A 25,107-nucleotide genomic window follows, 5' to 3' on the forward strand; every position below is an offset into this window, starting at 1 on the left:
GTGTATGTACAAAACACAAGATAGAAAGAAAGAAATGTGACACTGGAAAGCCAAATCAAAATAATTTATTTTTGGTGACATTTCATACAGTTCTAGGATTGTGTCTCAAACACTTGGTTGATCCATTACTATATTTCCTTTTGCCACCCCAACCCGAATTAACAGAAAATAACCCAAACCATATGGAAGAGAGTGGGGTTAGGGTTAGTTTACTCATGAGTAAGATTCTTTTTAAAAACAAGTTAGTGCATGTATTTAATTATACTAAATCACTAGCTGCTCATACTCATTAATGAAAAAGAAATAACAGCCCCAGTGATTGGTTACTCGTTTTACTGCATTACTAAACCAAAAAGTCAATGCATCAAGTATTTTCGCTCAGCTGACATCTCCAACAGTATATAAATGTCATATGCGTGATTTTATTTTGCCAATGCGATTTCACACAACTTTGGGGAAACCAGCCTACCAAGATTGGGAGAAAAGCGTTGTGCATCGGAATTAAAATAAATAAATTTAAAAAGCAATACATACAGTGAGTCAAGCTTCAAATTCTAAGTCAATCTGTTCTTCAAACATTTAAAAAAAAAAAAAAAAAGAAAAGAGAAACAAACAACAAAAACAACCCAGCAAACTCACCCTAAAAGCACAAAACAATGTGGTGGATACCTGCTGTCAAAAGCCTCCCTCTGTAAATTCTGTACTAGAACAATTACATTCTCCCACACACATTTTCTAGTGAAGGGTTATCACAAAATAGCATAGGCAACTACACCTCTACAGCTTCTTCAAAATCCAGTTTAGCTGGGCCAAAAGTTTCCCATAGACTACATTATTTAGCAGACCTTGTCAATTAAAATCAAAACCGTATCCTAGCACACTAATCGTAGGCAGCTGGCACATAGCACGTGAAAATGTTCCAATTTTCTTTATACCCACGACTTGGCTGCCAAATATCATGTAGCTATCATGCTCAGCTAACAGCACTCAGTCTATTTTTGACACTATGTCATTGTTAAGAACAATTCACAGATAGAAGCTTAACCTGGATATCCTGTGACGATGTAGAAAAGCCAAATCTCACCTAAACCACCAGGCGCACTGAACAGTCAAATCTTATTAAATTAACCTATTTTTTTTTTTTTTTTTTTTTTTCCTCTTGGAAAATGTCACCCTACTACCAAAACAAACATGTAAACAGAGAACCTGACTGATTATCAACATGACAAGGTTCTGAATCCATCAGAGTGGGTCAACCCAAAATGGTTCAAATAGATAAAAACTTAACATGAAAACTTTGGACCAGGCAAGCAGGTTCACCGTGGGTAACAGGTCAGTGAGAACCCCCAAAGTGGATTTCGGCTTCAAACAAAACCACACATCTGACTGGGGCGTACATCGACAGTTTGATATCGGACTGATAACAATTTAAGCCAATTATAAACTAGGGTCAAAATACCACCATAGAACACATTTCATTAATATACATTAGAAGACCACACGGTCCAGTTTCAGGACAATGATTCTGAGTCTGATGTAAAAATCAAAAATCATCCATTTCATTACATCAGTGCAACAGCACACTGTAGCACTTCAATCAAGTTGCTTAACAATCAATGCATACACAGACAGACAACCCTTCAGTCATACTTGCAAACCTAAGCACACAAAAAAAAAACAACTGATGTCTCATTGCGTGTTAGTGATATCTTTGTATATGTACATGACATATATGCATGTTCTTTTCTTCTTAGTGCATATTGTTCTTGCAGACATCTATTCTTTAAAAAAAAAAAAAAAAAAAAAAAGGTAGAGGGCCTTTACGCGGCCCAGCATCCCACCTCTACCTAGCAGAGCATAAATGAGTCGGCCTCCAGAGAAATTGCACTTAAATTCGTTTAAGCATAATGCTGGAGGCCAAAACAAGATTTTTCTTTTCTTTTCATATCACTCATCAAAGTTCTTCAGGTATCATTTTGCCCATTAGTCCTGGATGTCCCGGTCTTATTGTCATTTTAAAAGCTTTTCTTTGGACAAGTTCCAGGGGGGGGGGGGGGGGGAGAAAGGTGGCTACCATAATGTTGTTGCTTTTAGGTTATTCATTTTTATATAATTATATATTCCATGTATATATTCATACATCTTTTTTTCCATTCATATCAAGTTTTTACTTTGGCGATACTGGTGGGATATTCTGCTCTTTGCCAGTGTGCCTGTAGCCTCCCTGTGGGGAGCTGCGTCGGGCCGGAGGCGGGCGCCTCTGGTCCCGAAACTTGAGGCCCCCGGTGCCTCTGGGCCCATTGCTGCGGTAGTAGCCTTGAGAGTCACGTTCACGTGGTGGTCGGCTCTCCTTGCATTCCCATCCCCCCTCCCTGTCGTGGCCTCTCTCTTGCTTGTCTCCAGGACCACTGCTGGAGCCCAGCTCTTCAGCCTTGTTCACGCGCAACTCACGTAACGGCTGGCCCGAAGCGGTGCCTGTGGAAGCTGGGGCAGGGGCTGCAGGCGGAGGGTCCTTGGGTGGCCGTTGGCATACCTCAGCGTAGCTGAGCTTACGTGGCTCCTGAACCAAGGTAGGGAAAAACAACAATTAAAAAAAAAAAAAAAAGAAAAAAAGGGATGTAACACTGACTCCCATATATACATACAATTTCATTCCTTCGTCAAACCCTCAGATCTCATAATCTTAACGCTCATCGGGGTAGGAGTGAACATCCTGGACGTTTGGTGGGAAAGCGCGCGCGCACAGAGAGAGAGAGAGAGAGAGAGAGAGAGAGAGAGAGAGAGAGAGAGAGAGAGAGAGAGAGAGCGAGAGCAAGCGAGCGAGAGAGAGAGAGACTGAAGGAGAGTGACAGGTAGAGAGGAGCAAGAGAACCATAGCCAGTGAGTCCACTCCCTCACTTCCCTCTATGCGCAAAAGATCTCATCATCGGGAAGACAACTATGCTCGAGCCCAGGCTGTCACAAAAAACAATATTCTCACCTGTGCAGGGGTGGGAATAGTGGCTGTAGCAGGGGCCGGCGTGCTTGGAGTTGAGGGCGTGGAGGCGGCGGCGGCAACAACAGCAACAGCAGCAGCGGGCTGAGGCCTGGAGCTAGGCACGGGTTGTATGGTGGGGGAAGGGATTACGGTAGTAACAGGTGTGCGTGGAGCCACTTTTGGAACTGGAGGCTCTGCCCGTTCAACCCTCTTCTCCTGACGAGTGACACTGTCCGAACAAGAGTTTCAGACATTCAAGTTAGCATTTAACGATTCATTCATGCGCCAAATATCTTGAATTAAATAGTCATTACTGAGACAGTCGTACCCAGGGGCTGAGGGTCCAAGTGGTTGTGTAGCAGATTTCAGTGTTGTCAGGGCAGGACTGGAGACAGCCACAGCGTCCTCTGTGACTGGGGGTTGGCCTGAACCTGGACTCACAGTGGCTTCTTTATTGGCTTGTTCGGTCTATAAAAAGTAAGTAGGCATGCACATTACACATACCTACCATTACAATACTCTCAGTGCAGTTTATCCAAGAGACTTACAAACTGTTGCAGTGTTAATGGCTTCTTACCTTGTCCCTGTACAAACCACGTACAACATCAGACATTCGGTTTTCTAGCACTGGCTCTCCCTGTGTACTGACCACGCAGCCAGGAAGAGGTGGGAAATTGGTAGCAGCCAGGTCAAATTTGGGTGGAGAAACCTTGACCTCTGCTAGCGGTACAGGCCTCTGAGAAAGGAAAACGGAGCCAACAAACCGAAAGATCACAAGATGGTTCATGATTTAAATACAACATACCAGTTGAAAGACGACACAAAAATAGCCATTTACCGCAATCCGTTCGTCTTCTCGCCTCCTCCGTGTTCCTCTGTAGGTTGTGCTCCGTCTAAAATGCAAATAATCCGTTAACAGCAACTCGGTCAAGTGTCACTGATCAAGTCGCAGCTAAAGAACAGCAGCCGTTACAGTCCGTTAAAATAGGTTTACCTTCCACGTCCAGCCATGCCGCCGTCATCACTGGGGTCCAAAGACGAGGGAGAGGAGGAGAGATGTGAGAACGCAGAGCCCAGGTCAGAGGCTGTCTGGACTGGGTTTGTGGTGGCGGCGGCAACGGGAGTGGGGGGCTGCGGGCTGCGCAATCCAGTCAGACTCTCCAAGGGGACAGGAGTTATAGATGCTGAGGTCACCTCACTTGTCCTCGCCTGGGGCTTCACATGGTTTCTGTCGCAAAGGTTGAGCACGGTCAACATTAAGTTGAAAATAGTTTTAAGGCATAATGGTAATCAGTGTTTCCTTTCCAGTTTGAGTGTTGAAAACTCAGAACAAAGCAAAAAAACAATACACAATAGGATATCAGGACGTTGTCCTTTAGGTAACTTTACCAATGTTGTTCAATAATACATAAATGTGTGGGTGCTTTGGAAAATGTTCAGCAGCCATTACAGTTACGCAAATCAAATGTAATGGGCTATGACCTGTTAAACCACTCTATGGTTCTACAGGTAGAGCTTGTGTTTGGATAATGTATTGCCATCACATATAGAAAACGGCACTGTATTTTTTTGTGGGTTGATAATTTTCAGATAATAAGATAAGATAAATAAGTTCAACGGAAACACTGGTGTCCACAGTTTGCTGGAGGAATAAGACAGCATGCTGTGTCCTTAGGGTAATTGTGTAGACATGCAAGGGGGGGGGGGGGATTACATTTGTGCTCATGATTGGTTGAAGCTGTCGAGACTTTGATGTCAACATAACGACATTTGGAAATCTGCAACCAATCATAAACTCATTGAGAAGAGCTGACAACGCCCATGTAAGACCTAGACAAGCTACTAATATCTTAATGCACCGCAAATAACACTTTGAGACAGATATTGTGTCCGAGTGATTCAGAATGGACTGATCTTCTCGTGAGTCTTTGACCCTCAGATCTCATAATCTGAACGCTCATCGGGACAGGAGTGAAGCTCTTAACTTTGGAAGGGAAGGATAGAGAGAAAAAAAAAGAAAATAAAAGCTAAAGATGAAGAGGAGAAAGAGAGAACCAAAGCTAGTTACTCCACTCTCTGGTTTCCCTCTATGCGCATCTTGATCTCATCATCAGGTCTGACTTGAGAAGAGTCCAGTGAGACATTGCTTTGTGAAGCTGCCTTTTCTCTAAACAAACTTGCAAAGTTGTCATCTCTTTGCGAAAGATTTGTACATTAAAGAAGTGTACATTAAAGCTTACAGCAGCCTGACCTAGACTCAACTCCTAACTGTCAGCATTTCTTTGTTATAGCATGGCATGTGGTAATACAATCACTGACGCAGAAAGCAGCTGTAAAACTAAGAAAAAACAATGAACAAATAAAATGGGTGGTTAGTTGTGATGGAGAGGAACGGTTACATGTACTGTCAATGCAAAGAGGACATTTTGGAGCCAAGGTGGCCATAACTGGAAAAAGCCAGTTGCTCAGCATCAGATAGCAGCTGCTGCCATTTAGTAGGCAAGCCTACATTTATCAAATGACCTGACAAATCCAGGACGGCCATTACCTGGCAACAAACATTTACACACTTATGAAGAGGATCATGGCCATTAAGGTACGACTGGCAGAAGGCATTGGCTTCAATGTGGATTTAGTCATTTGGTTGTTGCAGTATGGTAAGCGATGAGGGTAACAATGAAGCTTATTGTACTGTATAACAGTGGTACCTGAAGGCATTTATTACATTCTTTCTTGAATAGAGGGGAACACTGTGGGGACAGTAAGAAGACAGGGAATGAAGAACAATTCCCTGTTGCGGTCACAATATCTTCAGACAAATTTTAACTGAAGATGATCTGAAATGTTAACATTGTGCAATCAAGTCGTAAAATATTCCAATTGGAATGTTTATGTAAAGAAAACAGACTTAGATTTAAGTCAAAAACTACAAAAAGAAACAGACATCTGGAAAAAGAAAGTGTTACCGGTTTCTGTTGAAAGGACGAGTGATATTAAGAGAACTGGAGCCAGTTTTGTAGTGTCCAGCAGAGCCAAATCCATTCACAAAGCTACTGTTGGGAAACGGTGCCTGCACAAAAAAAAAAGAAGAAGAAAAAAAAAAAGACAGCATTTACAAATTGCACACACACACACACCGTAAAACTGTGTACAGATTGTTATGCCAAGTATTGTGTGTTTATGTCTGCTGACAATTCAAATGGTAAAAAAGGAAAGGACTCATTTGAATTCACTTGATGCATTTCTGTTCAGATGCAACAAAAAACAAGATGACCATGACTAAACAAAATCAGTTCTTGGGGTAATAAAGGACTTCTGCCAGCGCACAACTTGCAGCATTCAAGGTTAATTATTTGCACAACATTTTACACATTTAATGCTGATGACACAAAATGAACACAGGAAGTGAATGTTTTCAACTGAGGTGCATGAAGGGTGAAATTTGAGAGTAGGTGTGTGTTAGTGTGATTGTCTCAGAGCATTGCGAGTGGAGTATGTCTCACCAGAGGAGTTTCAAAATAGGGTGTGGGCGAAGGCGTCCAGGTGGGAGGTACGATGCCGTAGACTGGGTACTGCTGCTGGGGGTAGACGTGCTGCATGTAGAGCGGAGAGCTGTACTGGGACTGGCTCTGGGACTGCTGAGCGTACAGGCTGCTGTCCATGCTACGGTAGCCATTCTTTGCAAAGAATGTGTTGATGGCCTTTATCCTGGCCTGTCAGCGTGGAAAACCAGGAAAAGAGCAAAGACTGAAATAACTAAAAACAACTTCACAAAAGGGCCTCTCCGAAATGACAAAAGTGTTTTAATTTATTTAAATTTGACAGTGTTTTAATTTAACTCACCATAATGGGTTTTCCCTGAAATGTTTTTACCTCCTCTCTTAAATACTTGTATGCCTGTGGGAGAATCATGAGGCAATTCATGGTGCAGCATGTCAACTGAATATTTCGGACCGTGTAGAGAAAAGTGCTATTTGACTTTGTACCTGTTGAGCGTCCGTGTCTGATTGGAATGTGATGTACCAGTTGTTGTTGTGTGCGAACTCAACACTTATCACCTTTGGACAGTTGTCATTTTTGAACAGTGACTCCACTTCCTGTGAATTACATACAAAGAACGGTCTCACACTTCAGGTAAACATCTACATCCTCAATACAGTGTGATGCTTCCAAAGACAGGCAGTGTATTCACAAGTTAACTTTACCTCAACAGGTGTTGTTTCGGGGACCTCCCTTAGGATGATAATGCATCGCTTGTGGTTAGGACGCACTTTCTCCCCCTTCTCATCCACTTGTACCATAGGAGAAGCTGAGGGGAATTCAATGTGTTTAAATCTAGACAAACCACAGACATACGCACATGGTTTAAGCAGACACCATCTTAAATAATCCACTTACATCTCAACACATCCAGGATGAGGTCCATGTCAGTGGTGAGGATCTTGATGCCCTCCATGCTGGCTATAGTCCATATAGGGACAAACTGGTCACTGTCCATCTGGGACATCAGGTACAAATCCTTTGAGAGGTTTTCTCTGAATTACAAAACAACAAATCCATGTAGATTAGCCTTCTCTTGATTTGGGAAATAAATCCAGTTTTCAAATTCTACAGTATAAAAAAAAAGGTAACTTGAGTGTTTGTCTCTAACCTGGAGAAATAAAACTCCAGCTCCTTCTTCAGAGACTCTCGTAGATTCTCAGAGGAGATCGGAGATGGTTCTTCAGTTTTGGAATCCACTGAGAATCAAAAATCAAACGTCAGCGGTAATCCAATACAACTGTTCTGAATGTCTGCTTTTATGATGCGTTTTTGTTGACACTGGCATCGGTGTTGACTCAATTGTGGTTTATTATTGACAGGCATGTCCCCAAAACAGGATTTGACACTTCAAACTGATGCATTATAACAATGGCAGTGACATCAAAACATAAATTATGTTTCACTCAATCTCAAAGAGTGTAGGCTGCTTTATTACCTTTTAATAAGTAGTAATATCCAAGCCACGTGAGTACTATTCAACAATGAGTACTGCTGAGCCTGTGAAAACCGGTATATGGTGTATTTTGTGTCTGTAGTTGTGAGACTCCAAACTGAGAAAATAACCCTAAAACAGCTTGGGCTCAGAAACTTTAACAGCCAGGGAAGGTCCAATAAAAATGCTGTTGTGTTGCATTGTGGGTAGTGTATGATCCAGTGTTTGGGAGAGACCCATACTATTAACTCAAATTGCTAAAGCCCTTTAAGCAAAGGGTTGTTATATGAGCAGTGACAACCAGTCTGAACAGGTCAAAAGGGTTGAACGCGTGTTCATTATCCCCAGGTCACAGGGTTTACATGTGAACATGGTAAATGAAATACAAATAACTGTATAGGCTGTGTGTGGTCAAAACAGTATCTGTGTGTTCCAAGTTTCAGCTCATTCTGCAGGTTTTCATTCATTTCCACCAAAGACTACCCACGGGGTAGCACTCAGTGAAATCACCTGCTGAGGTGATCAGTTGGTATGAAAACCTACAGACTCTTAAAGGGCAGCGTGCTGCTGTGGAAAGCATATTTGTGGGGCAATGCTTGCAGAACAGTACTGTATTAAAGCCATGGATACAGTTTCATATCCCATCCAAACTAAAATGGAATAAATGTCATGAAAGAGAATATTCATTAGGTTGCGGTCACGATTTGGTGTGTGGAGACGACGGCCTGTGATGGGACTGACCTGAGGTCCCTGTGGTGGACTCAGCAGGGGGAAAGCCCAACTCTGGAGGGTCCATTCCATTTACTGCTATCTCAGCTGTTGCTGTGGAGCTGCTGTCATCCACGGCTGGGAATCCAACAGTGTACTGCTTGCACCCGACAGACGAAGGCTCAGAATAACCTGTGATCAAGGTAAATACATTAATTTAGCCATAAACTTAACCAACAGATTCTTTTTTTTTTTTTTTTTCCCAGGGGTGCATCATCTTGTCCTATACAACTCCCGATGTTGGTCTTAGTACTGTGTGTACTCTGGCATTGTCAACGAAAAAGGTAAAAAAAAAAAAAAACTAAATAATAAGAACTTAAGGCAAAATTTATCTTAAACATGAATGTGTTACAGCTGGTGCTGACTGAGAAAAGGTAAATAACTAAATCAATAGACAGGATGTCACTGTCCAAAAGAAATGCATCCCCCCCCCACACTTTAAATTGTGATATAATCAAAGAGTTTTCTGGTGGATATTTGATTGGGCTGAAGAGAGTATAGCTCACCCTCACTGATGTCTGAGGGGGGCCAATGAGGGCTGTTGGCAACAGCCTCGCTGGGGGCCACAGGCATCTCCTGCCACACCTTGGCATTTGGGTTCAGACCGGCGCCCTTAGAGGTGACCTTCAAAGCAGAAACAGCAGGATCAGGCATGGTCAATATCAACATAAAAAGCAGAGTGGTGTTGATATTTTAGCGTAATCTAACATTTTACACAGCCACAAAAACACAATGTAGACAGTTTGCATGTAATGTTGTCAATGACCTAAAACAGACTGTTGCACTTTGACAGTTTCACCTATATTTAAACAATTCGAATGCGACGGATGTGCTTCATCTGCAACTGAGACCTACACTGCGATGAGTATAATGTATTTTTATCCTCACCGATTCACCTCAGATTTGCCATCTCAGCTTGGCATCGTACTTGTCAAAGTCTGAGCCGTTTAAACAAATTTGTTGACAACTGAACATTAACACACTGCAGTAACCAGTATGTTTTTATTTTAAATCAACACAAAAAACACATTGGCTTACTTTTTATATCCAATATTAAGCACCAAGCAAGCACCAGGCATCTCCAATACATTACATAAACCTAATAGCCATTTAGTGTAAGATCCAATGGCCTTAGAAAATCTATGACCATCAAGGTGGAAATCTGAGGGGAACATGATAACTTGATGTAATATGGCAATAGAATTCAATGTAACAAACAAAACACTAGTTGCCTAATGCCACCTTTCAACAGGCAAACAAAACACTAAAAAACTATGAAGGTAAATATGGTGCAAAACGTGAGAGCTTGTAGAATACAATGTGAGAACTTGCATAACAAAAAATTTGAACTTGTATGTTAAACTTGCATGTTAAAATTTGCACTTGTAAAAAATATTCACACACGTGATCTGAATTTGAAGTCACAAAAAGACAAAAAACACGAGCTTGTAAAAAAAAAAATCTTAACTTGTAAATTGAAATTTGCACTTGTAGAAAAAATATTCACAAATGTGTAGATTGATATTTGCATGAACACAATGACAGCTGCATACTTGTAATGCAACATTTACTCGTGTACTTTTTTTTTTTTACTCAGGTTCATTTTCCATCACAACCACAATTCAGTGATTACAACCTCTCGAATATGTCACTGTATGTGCTCTCTCGCATCACAAAGTGGCGAATCTGCGCCTCGACTTTTGTAACACAAAGTAGGGTTTCTATTGCCAGATGAGGGACAACTCTGTCCAGCTTATTTATCTATGTAGCATGGAAGCCTGGTGGAATAGCAAGCTAGCGTTAGCTAACTAACCAACCAGCCTGCTTCTAAATAAATACCTTTTAATTATCTTAACACTTTTTAACAGTCAAACTGAAACACTGGCGGTGAGCTTCAGGTCCTGCAGCCGCAGACGGACCGTCACCAGTGGGGGGGAGCCACGTCATTCGAGAGAGCGATACAGTGACAGATTCGAGAGGTTGTAATCGTAGTAAATGTTGCATTACAAGTTTGCAGCTGTCATTGTGTTCATGCAAATATCAATCCACACATTTGTGAATATTTTTTCTACAAGTGCAAATTTCAATTTACAAGTTCAGATTTTTTTTTTTTTTTTTTTTTTTTTTTTTTACAAGCTCTCGTGTTTGTCTTTTTGTGACTTCAAATTCAGATCACATGTGTGAATATTTTTTACAAGTGCAAATTTTAGTTTTACAAGTGCAATTACAAGTGCAAATTTTAATTTTACAAGTGCAAATTTTAACATACAAGTTCAAATTTTTTTTGACTAAAGAGGCTATTGCTCTGTTAACCTCAAGGAGGAGAATTATTAAAGAAGCTTTGAGTAACCAAAGTCTGTGTAGTAATAATGGTGATAAAACAAACTTAAAAACAGTACTTTGCGTAACTTTAAACACATTTATTTTGTGATGCACATTATTAAATGCTTAGATCTGGCTCTCCATAACAGAAAGGGCTGTGGACTGGCAGGAGAAATCCTGACCCAGCAAAGATCTGTGGCCAAGAATAGATCACATACTGTACATATGAAGGCATACAGATACTGATGTGAACCAACTGTGGATTGTGCTTTGAGAGTGTATGCCATCTGTACACTAGCTTTGAAACACCAGTGACTGTCAAATTTACCAGCTTCTTCTTTTGACATTGTCACTTGCAACCTGCTAATAGATCCATCGACTTATAGCAAAAGCACTCGGCCTGACAAGTACAGCTGCCAATTCCACTGTGCCTCAAGACACTTCTCTCCACCAATTAGACGAGAATCGATGGAGGCCTCAGTGTCATTCAAAAGAGCAACATAATTTTATGTGCAACTTGACACATGGTTACAATGCATGCTTCTGTGTTACAGGCCGTGGCAAGCCAAGTGATGTCAGCTGACTGCGCTGCGCAGGCCAGGTATTTGCAACGCATGCCACTGCGCTAGCTCTGTTAACGTTAGTTAGCAGCACGATTAGCTAACAGATAACGTTAGTGATTTGAACGTTTAGCTACCTTTCGGCTAACAATCTAGGCATCAATCACCTCCACATCGAAAACAACTCAATCAGTAGCTACTTCTCCGCTCCCAATACCACTGCCGTCATTCTATAGCTATGTTTTAACTTAACTTAGAGGCTAATGATTACTCAGCAAACTACTTAATGAGCTTGCTTGTTACGGTGGCTAAGCTAGCCTTAGCTATCGGTAGTGGAGATAAGGCTAACGTTAACGGTGTGTAAAATTACTTAACGTTACTGGCTGCAAGTTAGTATCGCTAGTTAACGTTTGTCGTGCTGCCGTATGTGCTGTGTCTGAGACTGTCTCCGCTTGATAATCAATATCACCTTGCGATTAAACACTAACGTTGCGATTACGTAAAAAGTCACAAAGTCAAAACCAAGCTGAAATTTAGTAACGTTAGCTTAAAACATGCTTTGCTTGCGTTAATTTTAGCTGTTGCTAAGTGAATATTGTTCATAACGCAGAGGGGGGCGTAGTGTGCTGAGCTTCTAACAAGTCTCCAATGAGCAGCAGTCGCTTAGACAGCTAGCTAGCTCGCTAGCTAAAGAAGGCCTCACTCACCATGCCGCCTGACCCTCCCTCGCTCCCCAGCGGAGCCTCGTCCTTCCCACCGGTCTTCGGTCCGGGATCAGCCTCCTCCTGCAGCAGCGGCGGCTCTCCGCTCTGATCTGAACTCATCAGCCGCTCCTGACTCACTTCCACTCCGTCGCGTTCTCCCGGCCCCCGCCTGCCCCACCTCCTCTTTCAGAAATAGCGGATGGGTTCAGCAGTCAGTCTGGTTCTCTCCTGTTCCACTGGATTGACCAGCAGTACACTGAAACTAGCTTACTAGCTAGCCGGCTAGCAGGTATGCTACAGGACTAAAGCTAGCGACCTAGCGTGCTATTAATCAACGAAGCGGGCTAACGCCACTAGCTCAATGAATCAAACTTGCACGCTAAGAGACTAATGGTATAAGCGATGCCAAACCATGACTCTTCTTAGACCACAGTCCCTGCTGGCGTTTCATCAAATATTACACCGGGTTCGTTAGGCGTATTCCTAACCGGGCGACCGGAGCGAACACTGGGGACACGCACCCTTCCTCAGCGCAGGCACACAGTCCGCCCGACGTCCCGGCTGCCACCGCGAGTTCTCGGTGACCTCTGCAGAAACCATTTCCTTTTCCGGATTAACACTGTAGTTTTCTACAGTACCAGTACGCCAAAGAGGTAACCTCTTAGATTTAGCTGTAATGAAGTCCCTATATCAATATGTATGTGCCGAGGAGTACCGTAGTCAAGAGTACACATATATAGCTGTATGGGTTTGTTATATTTAAAATGACAAAAGGTGAATTTCTTTTACTTTTATTCTAAAGTTGAAAAATAAAGAGAAATTCAAGTGAGCCTGAGAGAAGATCACAAAAGCAAATCTTTGTTTAATTTCCTGATTTCAAACCTTTTATATAGTATACGTTTAAGAAACAAAATGCTTAAAATATACAACTTCAAACATGGACTTTTCCCTTGTAGGCCTGAATATCCTAGAAGTCAATTTTGATAATTTTGATAAGCTACTCCTGTTGTATTCTGTTGCGTAATGCGTCCTTTTATAGGGCAGCAAGTATCATCAGTTTAAGTTAATACATTGCTATCATGGTCATGCTCATAAAGGGTGTTCAGCAATTACCAACAGGTCATTGAATCATTATGGTCTCTTGTGAAGCATCAAAAGAAAAAGGAGTGCCTGATGTAATCACTTTTTTGCCCCACTTAAGATGTAATTAGGATCTGGTGATAAGCCACTGAAAACACTTTAATTAAACTAAAAAAGTAGTTCAAAGATAGGTCACAAAGTATTACATTGACAAACACATTGTATTGTATTATTGGCGTAATAGTTATAAATGGCTCCACTGCTTAAATGGTGAACATTATGATTCAGTGACTGGGGGTATATTTAGGTGTAACCACAGGGAGCATACTGTTTATGTATGGCACCTGGACTTGCTGTGAATCTGTTGCCTTGACTTAACACTTCCAGATTTATGTAATTTGGTGACAGATTTTACAGGCTCTTAACTAAACACACCATCAACTAAGAGAAATTAATCTGAAACTTCTACTAAAACTAAAACATCTCTTAACATGCAGGCAATTTAGAGAGCTTTTTTTTTTAAATGATGTATTTTAACTTTGTTTGTAGAAAAACCATACCAGACATGCATTTTTAAACTTTAATCTTAAGAGAGGATCTTGAACAGGAGTAAATGGAAAAAAGATTGATTGATGGATCAATATTCCCTGAATGTTTTCAGCTTTTTCAGCATAACACTTATTCTTACTGTATCTTGTCTTGCTGTTTTGCACACACATTTGTTTGTATGTCCGAAACATCGCTGAATGTTCAAAGCCTCATCAGCATTTTTACTGCACATGTACTAGGATATTGTATGCAAATTAATACAATTCTTATTTTAATAGTCAATTTTTAGGACAATTCACATTCTGCTCCATTTAACATACAAACAAGTTTTTGTTGTAAATATATCTTTAATCAGTTTCTTGATATGTGATTCACTTAAGGTTTTGAGAGTTGGGAGAGCTACAGAACATCACTGCAGATTGAGCCCATTACTTGGACTTCAATGATGAGAAAGCATAAGACAGCAACTCTTTTACTAAGGCATGTGGACAGGTAGTGGGAAAAGAAAAATACTTTGTAATGGAACAGAAAGAGACTAAGTCTATTTCCCGAGAGGAATACTTTTCTTGATCACATGCTCCATGTCGGCGTGTTCGGATGTGTCTAGTTTGATGTCGTATTTGGCCAGGATCTTCATAATGGGCCTGATCTTCAGCCACCACTGTGTCTTAGGGATGCGGTGCCTGCAGTCGACAGAGGGGGGATATTATTCACCATATATTCACCATTAAACATGTTACTAGTAGCACCGTAATTTATATGTAAAACATGCATCTTACTCAAAATCTGTGTCTCCCTTCAGATCAGAAAGAGGCTGGAAAGTGAGCGCCCTCTTCCTCATGCCCAGCACACAGGCAGAGTCTGGTGTGTTGGCGAAGATACGACCTAAAGGACACAGGAAGCGAAACAGTTCAGTTAACATGCCATGCAATGATCATTACTATCAACCACTAATAAACAGAGTATTATTAATTCATGTCGGTAGTCGTGGAGGAAGTATTCAGATCCTTTAAGTAAAAATAGCAATACCATATTGCAGTTTTTTGCAGTTTTGCATCATGTTTTTATATTCTGATGTATATTAATATGGTATTGGTTGATCATATGTTTTGTGTATAAAATCTTTATCTGCAAAGTAACCAGCAAGTAAAGCAGATAAATGTAGTGGAGTAAAAACAATATATTTCTCTGAAATGTAGTAAAGTTTAAATACAACTAGCAATAATAAAATGAAAAAGCTCAAGTAGGTACCTCAAATCTATACTTTCAGTAAATGTACTTGTACATTTCACCACTGCCTGCTGGTATTCTATGTTCTCAAAATGTGCAACAGAAGCATTAGATTTTAGGCCCACGTACCGTGCCTATAACACTCCTTGAGTTTCTCAGACAGCCACCGAACAGACTTGACACCCATCTTAGTGCCAAAGTTTCTGTCAAAGGGCGTTGGAGTGCCACCCTGTAGTCAGTAAAGGACATGTGTATCATCAACCACATTGTAATATAGAAAAAACAAGGACAAAATCTGTTGCGCATGGATCGGACGCTTCACTGCATGAACAGACCTGCTGCATGTGTCCGAGGACATTCTTACGGCAGTCGAAGATGCCTTTACCCTCCTCTGAATACAGGCTGAAGATGAAGTCAGTGGTGTAGTTGGCATTAGAATTCTCATTCCTATTGTACAATGAAAAGGGACAGATTAGTGTACAGTACTGTTATCTAGAGTGATAGGGACTAAGAGCTGATTTACATGCTTCCAGAGTGTGAGTATTGGGCCATTTCATCATTTTGACATGTCATAGCAGGAAAAGCACAGGTGTTACTAATAGCATTAAGAATGGCTCCATTCTATTCAAGTGTCCCAGTGAGTCATGACAGTGTGACAGTGAGCCAGTATGTATAATACCAGGACCATGAAACTTGAAGCAGCTAAATGAAAGTCAGCCATCATTCATTTTATAATTTACACTTGTAAATACCATTAATGCCAAAGTATGATGTGCAAAACTCCTATTGGAGGGAGATCATTCACAAGGAGTTGTGTCTTGTGTTAAAATTGAATATCATACCTCATTTCCTTTCTGATGTGCACCTGGTTCAAACCTACCTGAGAATCAAACCTCTCTTCACTGTTGTTTTCATCTTCTCCACAAGATGCTCTACGTTCATCTACAGTCCACATATCACAATCAGAACACATCCTCGTTTAAAGTGATGTTTCGGAGTAATTTCATCCTAAGGTCCTTTGCACCATGACCGAAAAGAGATACAACAAAAATATTTATTTATTTAATGATTAAATAAGGTAGTGTTTCCAAACTTACCTCAATTATTACTTGTTTCCTGCTAGTTATACTACAGCACTTACTAAAAAAAAAAGTTAAATTAATAAATATTTTTGTTGCATCTCTTTTGAGATGTACTTACAAAACTTTCCAATCCATCGTTTTATGAGTGCATAACCTATTTGTACTAGTGTAGAAGTTTGGTATCATTTCGGGCATTATTAGTGGGGTAACTTACGAGATACAAATGTGGGTCCATTAGCCACTGCACTAAGCTATTCAGCTGTGTTTGGCTCGAGGTCATGGTGCAAAGGACCCTAGGGTGAAATTACTCCGAACCATCACTTTAAGGTGCAATGAACTGAAAACTGGATAAACAGGTCATCAACTCACCTCCAGGTCTTTAATGCCAAATTTTTCCTCAAAGATGTATGCCGCATCAGCCCCAGCAGCCAGACCAGCCATGGTAGCCAAGTAGCCGCAGTACCCACCCATAGTCTCAATAATGAACACACGGCGCTTGGTCCCTGCTGCAGACTGCTTGATTCGGTCACAGGTCTGCAGGAAAGAAACATAGCAGAAATGAATTTAGTATTTAGTTAATTCATTTTTGTACATGCGTGTCTGTCGAGGCACTGACAGAAGTGATGGTGTTGAGGGCGGTGTCAGCGCCGATGCTGAAGTCAGAGCCGGGGACATTGTTGGAGACGGTGGCAGGGATAACCACCATGGGAATGCACATCTCTTCATATTTCTCTCTGGCCTGAACCAGCTCTAGGCCTCCCACATAGGCCTGCAGCGGGCAAAAAGAGGAAGATTAATTTGTTTCAGAGCTTCTATGGTAAGGGGGAACATCAGCAAACACTGACACGACTTCTGGTTTTGAAGGAGAAGAATTGCTATCACATATTTTTACCTCAAATCCACCAATGATCACCAAAGCATGGATGTTGAATTTGGCAATATTCTGGCTGATTTCCTCCAACATTTTACCTGGCAGAGTTCTTTGGAAAACAGAGACAGATCACACAGTGAAAAGTGTTGTAGTGTTATGACAAAAGCTGTACCATTAAAAATAAAAAAGTAAAAACTTATGTTTTACCTTTTGGTGCCCAACATTGAGCCTCCTTTTCCAGTCCAGCCACTCACTGAAGTCCATGTGATAGGTTCAATCTGCAGTGAGAAAGAATTACTAACTGAATATTTTATATAACAAATATTAAAACATGGACGACTATTTGGAAAAAGAGACAAATAACAAAGTTTGATTGATTTACCGTATATATATATATATATATATATATATATATATATATATATATATATATATATATATATATATATATATATATATATATATATATATATATATATATATATATATATATATATATATATATATACGCTGCATTTATATACACACACAATTTATAAATTGTCTTGTAGGATTTGAGAGAACACACTGTGTTGAGTACAGAGGTTGTTTGGTGCTCAGTAAAGGCTTTCCATCAAGGTAGGACAACCTTGTATGTTTAATCTACTTAGTTTTTATTTGATAAAGTATTTTTTGACACTATGGGTACATTAGCATGCATTTTACTTAACTCCAAATTTCACCAAACCATAATAAAAAGGAGGTTGGGAGCAAAGACGAAAATGTACACTTACCTGTCCATGAGCCAGACCGTCAAAGCCGTCATGGACAGCAAACATGGTGTGGCCCTGAATGATGCCCATTCTCACTGCTGAACGGACTGCAGCGTTCATACCAGCGCAAGGAGCGCCAATGTTCATGATGGCCACATTGATGTTGCTCTGGTCAGTAAGAAAGAGTGAGAAGGAGATGACTGAAGAGTTAGTTAATGGAGAAAAAGATGGTGTAAATTATCAAATAAAATTCAAATCATGAATTTTATTTTTCATAAAGAATAACCTTAATAACGGTGGACGATCCTTACCTTAACATCTGGGGGGTTGATGTGAGCCAGCAGCTTGTATGTGTTCCAGTTGTTCTGAAAACTCCTGCACGTCATAAATATGGTTGAGTGTTGGAACAGTAGATCAGTGAAATGCACGCTTTTCTTTTTTAAATATATGAATGGTGGCTTTTATCCGTTAACTTTTTTTCTGTTTAGGGTTTTTTTATGTACTTTTTTCTGTTTGTACTTTATCCTGTATATTTTCTTTGTATAATGCATTACTTCTGTGCTATTATGAAGCCTGGAGTGTGCCAACAAAATTATTATAGACTTAACAGTATCTAATTATAGACAATTCATAAATAGACCAACAAAAAGGTTTCCTTTTTCTGTCTTCCAAATATCAATTAATTACATTTTAAAATGATGGATCAATTGAATTGTTCATTAGGATAACACTCCTCTACAATTAATAGGAAAATATACTGACTTTCCTCTGAGCTTGATGGCATCATCAAATCTGCCCTCAGCCATGGCGGCAGTCACATCTTTGGTCTGTAGCAGTGAATGTGAGAGAGAGAAAGATGAAGAAATCCCTAAATGTCAGTGCACATCCTCCAAAACAGGATGAAAAACACCCTAAGAAAGTACAGTAACTACAGATTTTTATGTACCACTTGCACACACTCCATCAGTGGCAGCCTGACTGCCAGGTTCCCAGACAGGCTGACCACACAGGCAGGAGTGTCTGGAGTAGCCTCCATCAGCGCCATCACTGCCTCCACACCCATCCTGCTGCCCTGGAAAACACCACACCCACACACAGATCATCAGGTGTACACTGTACCTTTATATTCTGTATTTTATGAGACACTTACCAGGATTCTGTCAAAGGCGGACGGTGTTCCTCCTCTCTGCACGTGTCCAAGAATGGTGGTGCGAGTATCAAAGCCGAGCCTGTCAGTCACCAGCTGTAGACAATTAAATTCAACTGTCCGTATGGCATGTCGTCTGTGCAACTTGGAATAATACTTTACCACACTGACATTAGAAATATGGGCTTGCCTTCTTGATCTGGTCAGAAGTAATCGGTTTGCCATCTCTGGACGTCGCACCCTCAGCCACAATGATCACATTCAGACGACAACCTCTGCCCCTTTGCTAAAAAAAACCCAAAACAATCAGGAGGAAATAAAAATATACTTGTGCATTCTGAATGACTTATGTTGTAGTGTTTAGAGTAGGTTAGCAGGCATCTCCATCTGCAATAAAGGCACACATACGTCAGTCAGCCTCCTACACAGGTGGTTCTCCCAGCCGTCATCTGGTGGCATCTCTGGAATGAACACCCAGTCTGCACCGCAGGCCAGAGCCGTCACCAGGGCCAGGTACCTGCAGCCGGACACGGGGACACGCACGGACACACAACATGGAGAAAAGCAAACAAAGTGACAAACATTTGATTTTTATTGTACTAAATATCAGTAGACAGGCTTCAGTAGATGATGTCGTTTGTTCAAGACACACAAAAAAAAAAAAAAAAAAAAAAAAAGGTACTGACCCACAGTGTCTGCCCATCACTTCCAGGATAAACGTCCTCTGGTGGCTGTGGATAAACAGAGAGCATTTGTACAAATAAGGAAAAAAAGAATTCTAAAGTATTTTGTATAAGACAAAAAATAAATAAAAATAAATATCAGTAAAACAATACACTTTCACACTCCTTCATATACTCAAAGGGGCAGGTATTTACTTGGCCTGATGCAGCATTGTATTACTTTGGATCAGAATAATGACGCTTCATACTTACTTACATGTATACAGTTCGCTACCGCAGCTATGATCTAATTTAATCCTTGTTGAATATTAAAGCTTTAGTGCGTAGTTTCGGTCACCCCCATGAGGAATTCTAAGTAATGACAATAAAACAAGCCGCCCCCTCCCCTCCCCCACGCAGTTGCTTGTAGCCAAGGAGGACACGGAGGATGTCTCTTCAGAAGAGGTAATTATCTTCACTCGAGCTTCTGCGCGGGAAAGTCACCAGACGACACAATCTTCTGAACATAAAGTTGTGTTAAGCTGACAGTCTTAAATGGTTTAAATGTAACGGACGTTTATTCATATGAAAAAGGTAGGCACTAAAGCTCTAAGTGAATCTCATCCATCACTGTGTGCATGGAGGAAGCTGTTACAGTGATGTCTGACCTCTGTGCGGTTGTGGTGATGGCATCCACCACCTCCATGATGCGATGCAGGGCAGAGTCAGTGCCAATGGTCATGTCAGTGCCACAGAAGTCATTGTCGATGGAGCCCACCATGCCCACGATGTTCAGGTGGGAAGATTTCTTGGCTTCTGCTGCTGTAATCTTACCTGCATAAAACAACAACAACAGAGACAGTAACGTTGATGAAAAGAAACATACAATGCCTGTACAAAGTATTTCTTCCTTTATTCACAAGTATCCCTGGTTTATGGATCAAACTATATTATTACTAAATTTCTAAGTTTCTATGCGCGCATGATTTATAGATTTGTTTAAATACCTTCCAAAACAAAAAATAAATACATTGACTGTGATTCAGTGTTGTAAAGCAATAGAACATAAACATGACTTTTACAGTTACAGCCATGCTACTGGCTCTGTGAGGCTATAATTGCACAATGCTAACATCGCCAAGCTAACATGCTCACATAATATTTAGCAGGTGTAATGTCTGCGACAAACATTTGCTTATAGCACAAAAACACAAATTACAGCTGAGGCTGATATAGCAATGTCATTAGTTTTGCAGGTACTTGGTCTTTAACAAAATATAGGAGAAATTAAAATGCTGACCTGAGGGAAATGTCTGTACAGTACAAACATGGCAATCCATCCAAAACTAGTTTTCAAGATATTTCACTAAAAGCCAAAAATGTAAAACCTCAAGGTGGCGCTACAGAATTAGGATTCATCCTCAGAGGACCATGACTGTGTGTAACAAATGTAATCTTAAATGCATCCAATAATTGTTGAGATATTGAGTCTGAAGTGGAGGGAAACCTTTAAAAGGCACTTCTTTTGTGAAGGCACATATATTTGTTTCTGTACCAGCTTTGACGAGGTCATCCAGCAAACCGCTCCACTCAGTCCTGAACTGGTTGGCTCCAGTCAGACTGCCGTCGCCTCCGATCACACACAGGTTGGTGATGCCCAGCTTCACTAGGTTGCACGCTCCCTTCATACGACCCTCTCTGGTGCGGAAGTCCTCGCTGCGAGCGCTGCCGATGACAGTACCTCCCTGACACGTGAAGAGGAGAAGAAACTCATACTACGCAAACATTTTCTGGCTTTGAAGGAAAAAGAATGTAATGATACAGTGTTGCTGACATTTAACCCCACAACATTTTCCACAACAGTTATCCAATATCCCATAAATATTAATCTCTGTGTGGAGGGATGTGCATCAGGGCAGATTTATAACATTGTGGAATCAGACTCATTAAGATGCCTTGAAGTCACATCAAGTGTGACTGCATCACGCTTTGAAGTGATATCCTTGAAATGTACCATGGCGCGTTCCTACTCCATTGCTCACTTTCCCCTACTTAATAAATCTTAGCATGTCATTCCCTCTCTGCTTGCCAGGTCTCTTTATTAAGACAACAGATGAGATTTAAAGAAATGTGAATCACAAACTTCACAGTATTATTGCATCTCCATCATCCTTCAGTTACAGGGCAGCCAGCAGTTATTATTATCATCACTCAAAAATCACATGTATCATCAGCACTCGTGAGGAGGAAGCTCTTGATTCCAAATGGAGTAGGTGTGTTAAAGTTCCAAGGGTCAGTTCACCAAAATTACACCTTATCTCTTACCTCTAGTCATGTCAAGCAGCCAGGCTGAAAGGTTCACTTTTATCTGTTTTTTATACATTTGCCTGCTGCTGCCACCCGGATACAATGGAGGTAAATTAAGTTTTGTGCATTGAAAAATTACACTATCAGTTCTGTGGGTCTGTAGGCCTACTCAGTTCAGCTAAAAAGGTGTCCTGGTCAGGTGCCTGGTTAGCTCACCTGGTGGAGCGTGCGCCCATTTACAGAGGAATGGTCCTCACCGGGGCTGAATTGACCCTTTAAAACACCACAAACACTCATCTTGGTGCGTTTACTCGGCTGCACAGCACTCACCAGCTGAAGCATCATGGATACACTCTCCCATGTGGCGGGGCGAATGTTGTCTCCTCCATCCACCAGACCCTGGTAGCCCTGCAGCACATGTTAACACGCACGGTGGTTGAACAAAGACAGTCATGGCTGCTGTACCAGTTTAATCAAGATCAGAATCGGGTTGTATAACCAGGTAGGTTTGCACATACAAGGAATTTGTCTTGGTGTTTGGTGCATAATGTTAAAACACAGTGCAAATGTCAAGAGACATGATATAAAATAGAAAGACTTACAATAGAAAATGATAGATAGATTAAACCCAGCACTGCAACAAAATGCACCCTTTTTTTCCATAGCTTAGATAATGCAGAAATCACAGGCTTAAGAATTTGTTGTATTTATATGCAATATCATGACATGTCAGTGTACTGCATAGTTTGTAGGCAGCCATGGGCGGATTAGGAGTAACATTTTGTGTCTCTTCGTAGTTGCTTTGTGTCTCTTTTTGGTTCTTTGCCCCTTTTCATAGTCATTTTGACTCTCTTCATCTCTCTTTGCATCGGTTTTTTTGTTGTTGTTTTTGTCATCTTTACTTTCATTTTATGTTTCTTTGTGGTCATTTTGAGACTCTTCCTGGTTGGTACCCATCTCTTGAGTGACATTTTGTAGGCGAAGGCTCTGTAGGTCTGTTAAGTAATCCATCCATGTATGCAGCCCCTACCTCATGAACAAAGTAGACTTTGGCTCCGGCGTAGAGACCAACTCTGACTGTGGCTCTCACAGCAGCGTTCATGCCTGAGACACACAAATGAAATGGGATGACCGGGGTCTAATTTACTCACAATATAAGAAAACGTCAGACTCTGTATAACACTTCCTGTCAGATATCAGTTTAAGTTTTAACCTTTAAGTGACCTGCACATTGGCAACAGATGAGACAAAAATAGCCATAAGGGAAGGACAGTAGCTGAGTTTATGGAACTCTAGGTCTTGTGTACCATCGCACCCTTGGATGTCCAGTACACTAAAGGCCACAGTGTGAGCTTGTGTTGTGGCAGGCTGACATGTTGCAGCTCTTGTTTCACCAGACAACAGCTGTGGATGAAGGGGCGTTACTTTCCTCCATACCAGAAAAAGGTCACCTCCACTAAAATTAGCCCCAAACACGTGAAATAAGGGAACGCTTGGGCAGATAACACTAGGGTTAGAGTCAGGTTTGGAGAGAGATATTCACCCGGGAACACAAGATGAATATGAGACATCGTCCAGTTAAACTTCAAGTAGAGTTGATGGAGTAATTTTCTATAGGACCCTAATGCCAGTTTTTAAGTTTAACAGAGGAAAACACAGCCTGTATGGGTGATATCTTAATGAACTCTCAGCTCAAACTTGATTTGTAAAGTTTAATCTGCTACATAATTTACTTTGTGCTTTGTCTGTCAGTTGTAAGGACATTAAAAGCGTTGCTGGATACACATCAATCACTGGTGGTGAAGTGAATCTGAGATGTAATCTTGTTTATCATCATAGTCAAACATCTATCAACCTCTGACATCTTGTATACAAAATGCCCTTTTTGTTCTTTAGCCCATGAACTTACTTAAACTGGTTGGGATTCAGTGTTGTGCTCAGACACATCAGCAGGGAAGATGGCTGTCCGACAGATTTTTACCCCTCTGACTAATTTTCGTTTTTTTACCGTTCAAAATAAAGCTGCGATAAAATAATTGATTCTCTGCTTACCTTGGGCGTCTCCTCCTGACGTCAGCACGGCGATGGAGCGTCCAAGCCCCATCTTTGTGGGATCCATGGTTGGATGGAAATCCTTGGACATGTTTCCAGAGCAGCCGGGGAAGACAGGTGGGCACAATGAAGTGAAAAGAAAAGTAGAAAGAACAGAGCTACCTCTCTGCTCTTCAGGGGAGCATTGAAGACACAGGCTTTATTGACTACTGTTCCCAGAGACCCCTCCCACTGACACTCCTCTGACTCCACCTCCACCACTCACTCACAACTCTACTAAATATACATCAGTATCAATACGGTCCCTCGGAACAGGATAGTATTTCCCATGACGCTGATATGTGCACCTTGCAACATGCGTCCATAAAAAGACTCTAACTCCACATCTGGCCCAGAAGCAATTTGAATAATGTAAGACAACCTGCATATCTTGTTTCATGCAATTAAGATGATCTTTTCCACGTCTTTAAAGCTTTAGTGCGTAACTTTTGGATATTAATAAACGTCTGTTACATTCAAGCCATTGCCAAATGTGTTGCTACAGAGCTAATTAACACAACTCTCTCTGTATTTGTCAGTATGGCTATGATGAAGATTGGGGCGTCCGGTGACTTTGCCGCGCAACAGCTCGAGTGAAGATAATTACCTCTTCTGAAGAGTCCATCATGTTAATAATTAATCCTCCGTGTCCTCCTTGCATACTAGCACCTGCGTGGAGGAGGGGAGGGGGGCGTGCGCGGTCACGGAAGGCTGGATCACGTGGACGGGCCGACAGTGTGGAATTACTTAGCATTCCTCATTTATTTTCTTCAAAAATGACTTTATTTGAATTACTATCAAAATTGTTGACAATTAATTTTCTGACGATCGAATACCTGATGAACTCTTTCAGAAATAAACCGGTTAGTCGCTAGTATGGGTGGAGCTCCAAAAACAATGCAACCTACGCTTCACATATTGCAACCATTATCACAATGTCGTCTGACCCCTCCCTGCCCACATCTTTCAAACTCTATGCCGACAGTATGCCTGACTTTAGAAAGCTCCTCCAGAACCACAGAAGACATGA

The 25,107-nt window shown here is 41.1% G+C and overlaps 2 protein-coding genes across 3 annotated transcripts; both read right to left on the bottom strand.

Moving 5' to 3' along the window:
• Positions 1-2,064: 2,064 nt before the first annotated feature.
• Positions 2,065-12,891, bottom strand: larp4aa (La ribonucleoprotein 4Aa). 2 transcript variants are annotated; one of them, XM_028584129.1, is made up of 17 exons: positions 12,310-12,891; positions 9,227-9,344; positions 8,694-8,852; positions 7,629-7,716; positions 7,376-7,512; positions 7,183-7,286; positions 6,964-7,074; positions 6,821-6,874; positions 6,481-6,690; positions 5,944-6,047; positions 5,686-5,727; positions 3,972-4,205; positions 3,816-3,870; positions 3,555-3,713; positions 3,306-3,445; positions 2,981-3,206; positions 2,065-2,560 (listed from the first exon to the last, which is right to left on the bottom strand). In XM_028584129.1, the coding sequence occupies exons 1-17, from the start codon at positions 12,424-12,426 to the stop codon at positions 2,168-2,170; spliced, it is 2,451 nt and encodes an 816-aa protein (XP_028439930.1). In that variant the 5' UTR covers positions 12,427-12,891; the 3' UTR covers positions 2,065-2,167. The 2 variants fall into 2 exon arrangements, with proteins under 2 accessions (XP_028439930.1, XP_028439931.1); XM_028584130.1 differs by lacking the exon at positions 5,686-5,727.
• A 697-nt stretch (positions 12,892-13,588) lies between these two features.
• On the bottom strand, positions 13,589-24,274 carry LOC114559464 (ATP-dependent 6-phosphofructokinase, muscle type). Its single transcript, XM_028584131.1, has 22 exons — positions 24,039-24,274; positions 23,017-23,090; positions 22,317-22,394; positions 21,235-21,424; positions 20,348-20,513; positions 19,704-19,748; positions 19,426-19,534; positions 19,208-19,303; positions 19,021-19,113; positions 18,817-18,942; positions 18,633-18,697; positions 18,182-18,245; positions 17,892-18,038; positions 17,326-17,396; positions 17,140-17,227; positions 16,864-17,016; positions 16,617-16,781; positions 16,046-16,107; positions 15,501-15,612; positions 15,295-15,394; positions 14,715-14,820; positions 13,589-14,618 (listed from the first exon to the last, which is right to left on the bottom strand). Exons 1-22 carry the CDS (start codon positions 24,127-24,129, stop codon positions 14,477-14,479), a joined length of 2,343 nt encoding a protein of 780 aa, XP_028439932.1. The 5' UTR covers positions 24,130-24,274; the 3' UTR covers positions 13,589-14,476.
• Between the last annotated feature and the right edge of the window lie 833 nt (positions 24,275-25,107).

The sequence above is a fragment of the Perca flavescens genome, chromosome 7 (genome assembly GCF_004354835.1).
Source record: "Perca flavescens isolate YP-PL-M2 chromosome 7, PFLA_1.0, whole genome shotgun sequence".
NCBI lineage: Eukaryota > Metazoa > Chordata > Actinopteri > Perciformes > Percidae > Perca > Perca flavescens.

Coding starts and splice junctions, on each gene's coding strand:
- LOC114559464 (XM_028584131.1), bottom strand. CDS start 24,129: ATGTCCAAGGATTTCCATCCAACCATGGATCCCACAAAGATGGGGCTT. Junction 18,943..19,020: donor CCGCCTTTGACAGAATCCTG/GTAAGTGTCTCA, acceptor GGTGTTTTCCAG/GGCAGCAGGATGGGTGTGGA. Junction 18,698..18,816: donor TGATGGAGTGTGTGCAAGTG/GTACATAAAAAT, acceptor TCACTGCTACAG/ACCAAAGATGTGACTGCCGC.
- larp4aa (XM_028584129.1), bottom strand. CDS start 12,426: ATGAGTTCAGATCAGAGCGGAGAGCCGCCGCTGCTGCAGGAGGAGGCT. Junction 6,875..6,963: donor CAGACACGGACGCTCAACAG/GTACAAAGTCAA, acceptor ATTCTCCCACAG/GCATACAAGTATTTAAGAGA. Junction 6,048..6,480: donor CCTATTTTGAAACTCCTCTG/GTGAGACATACT, acceptor TTTTTTGTGCAG/GCACCGTTTCCCAACAGTAG.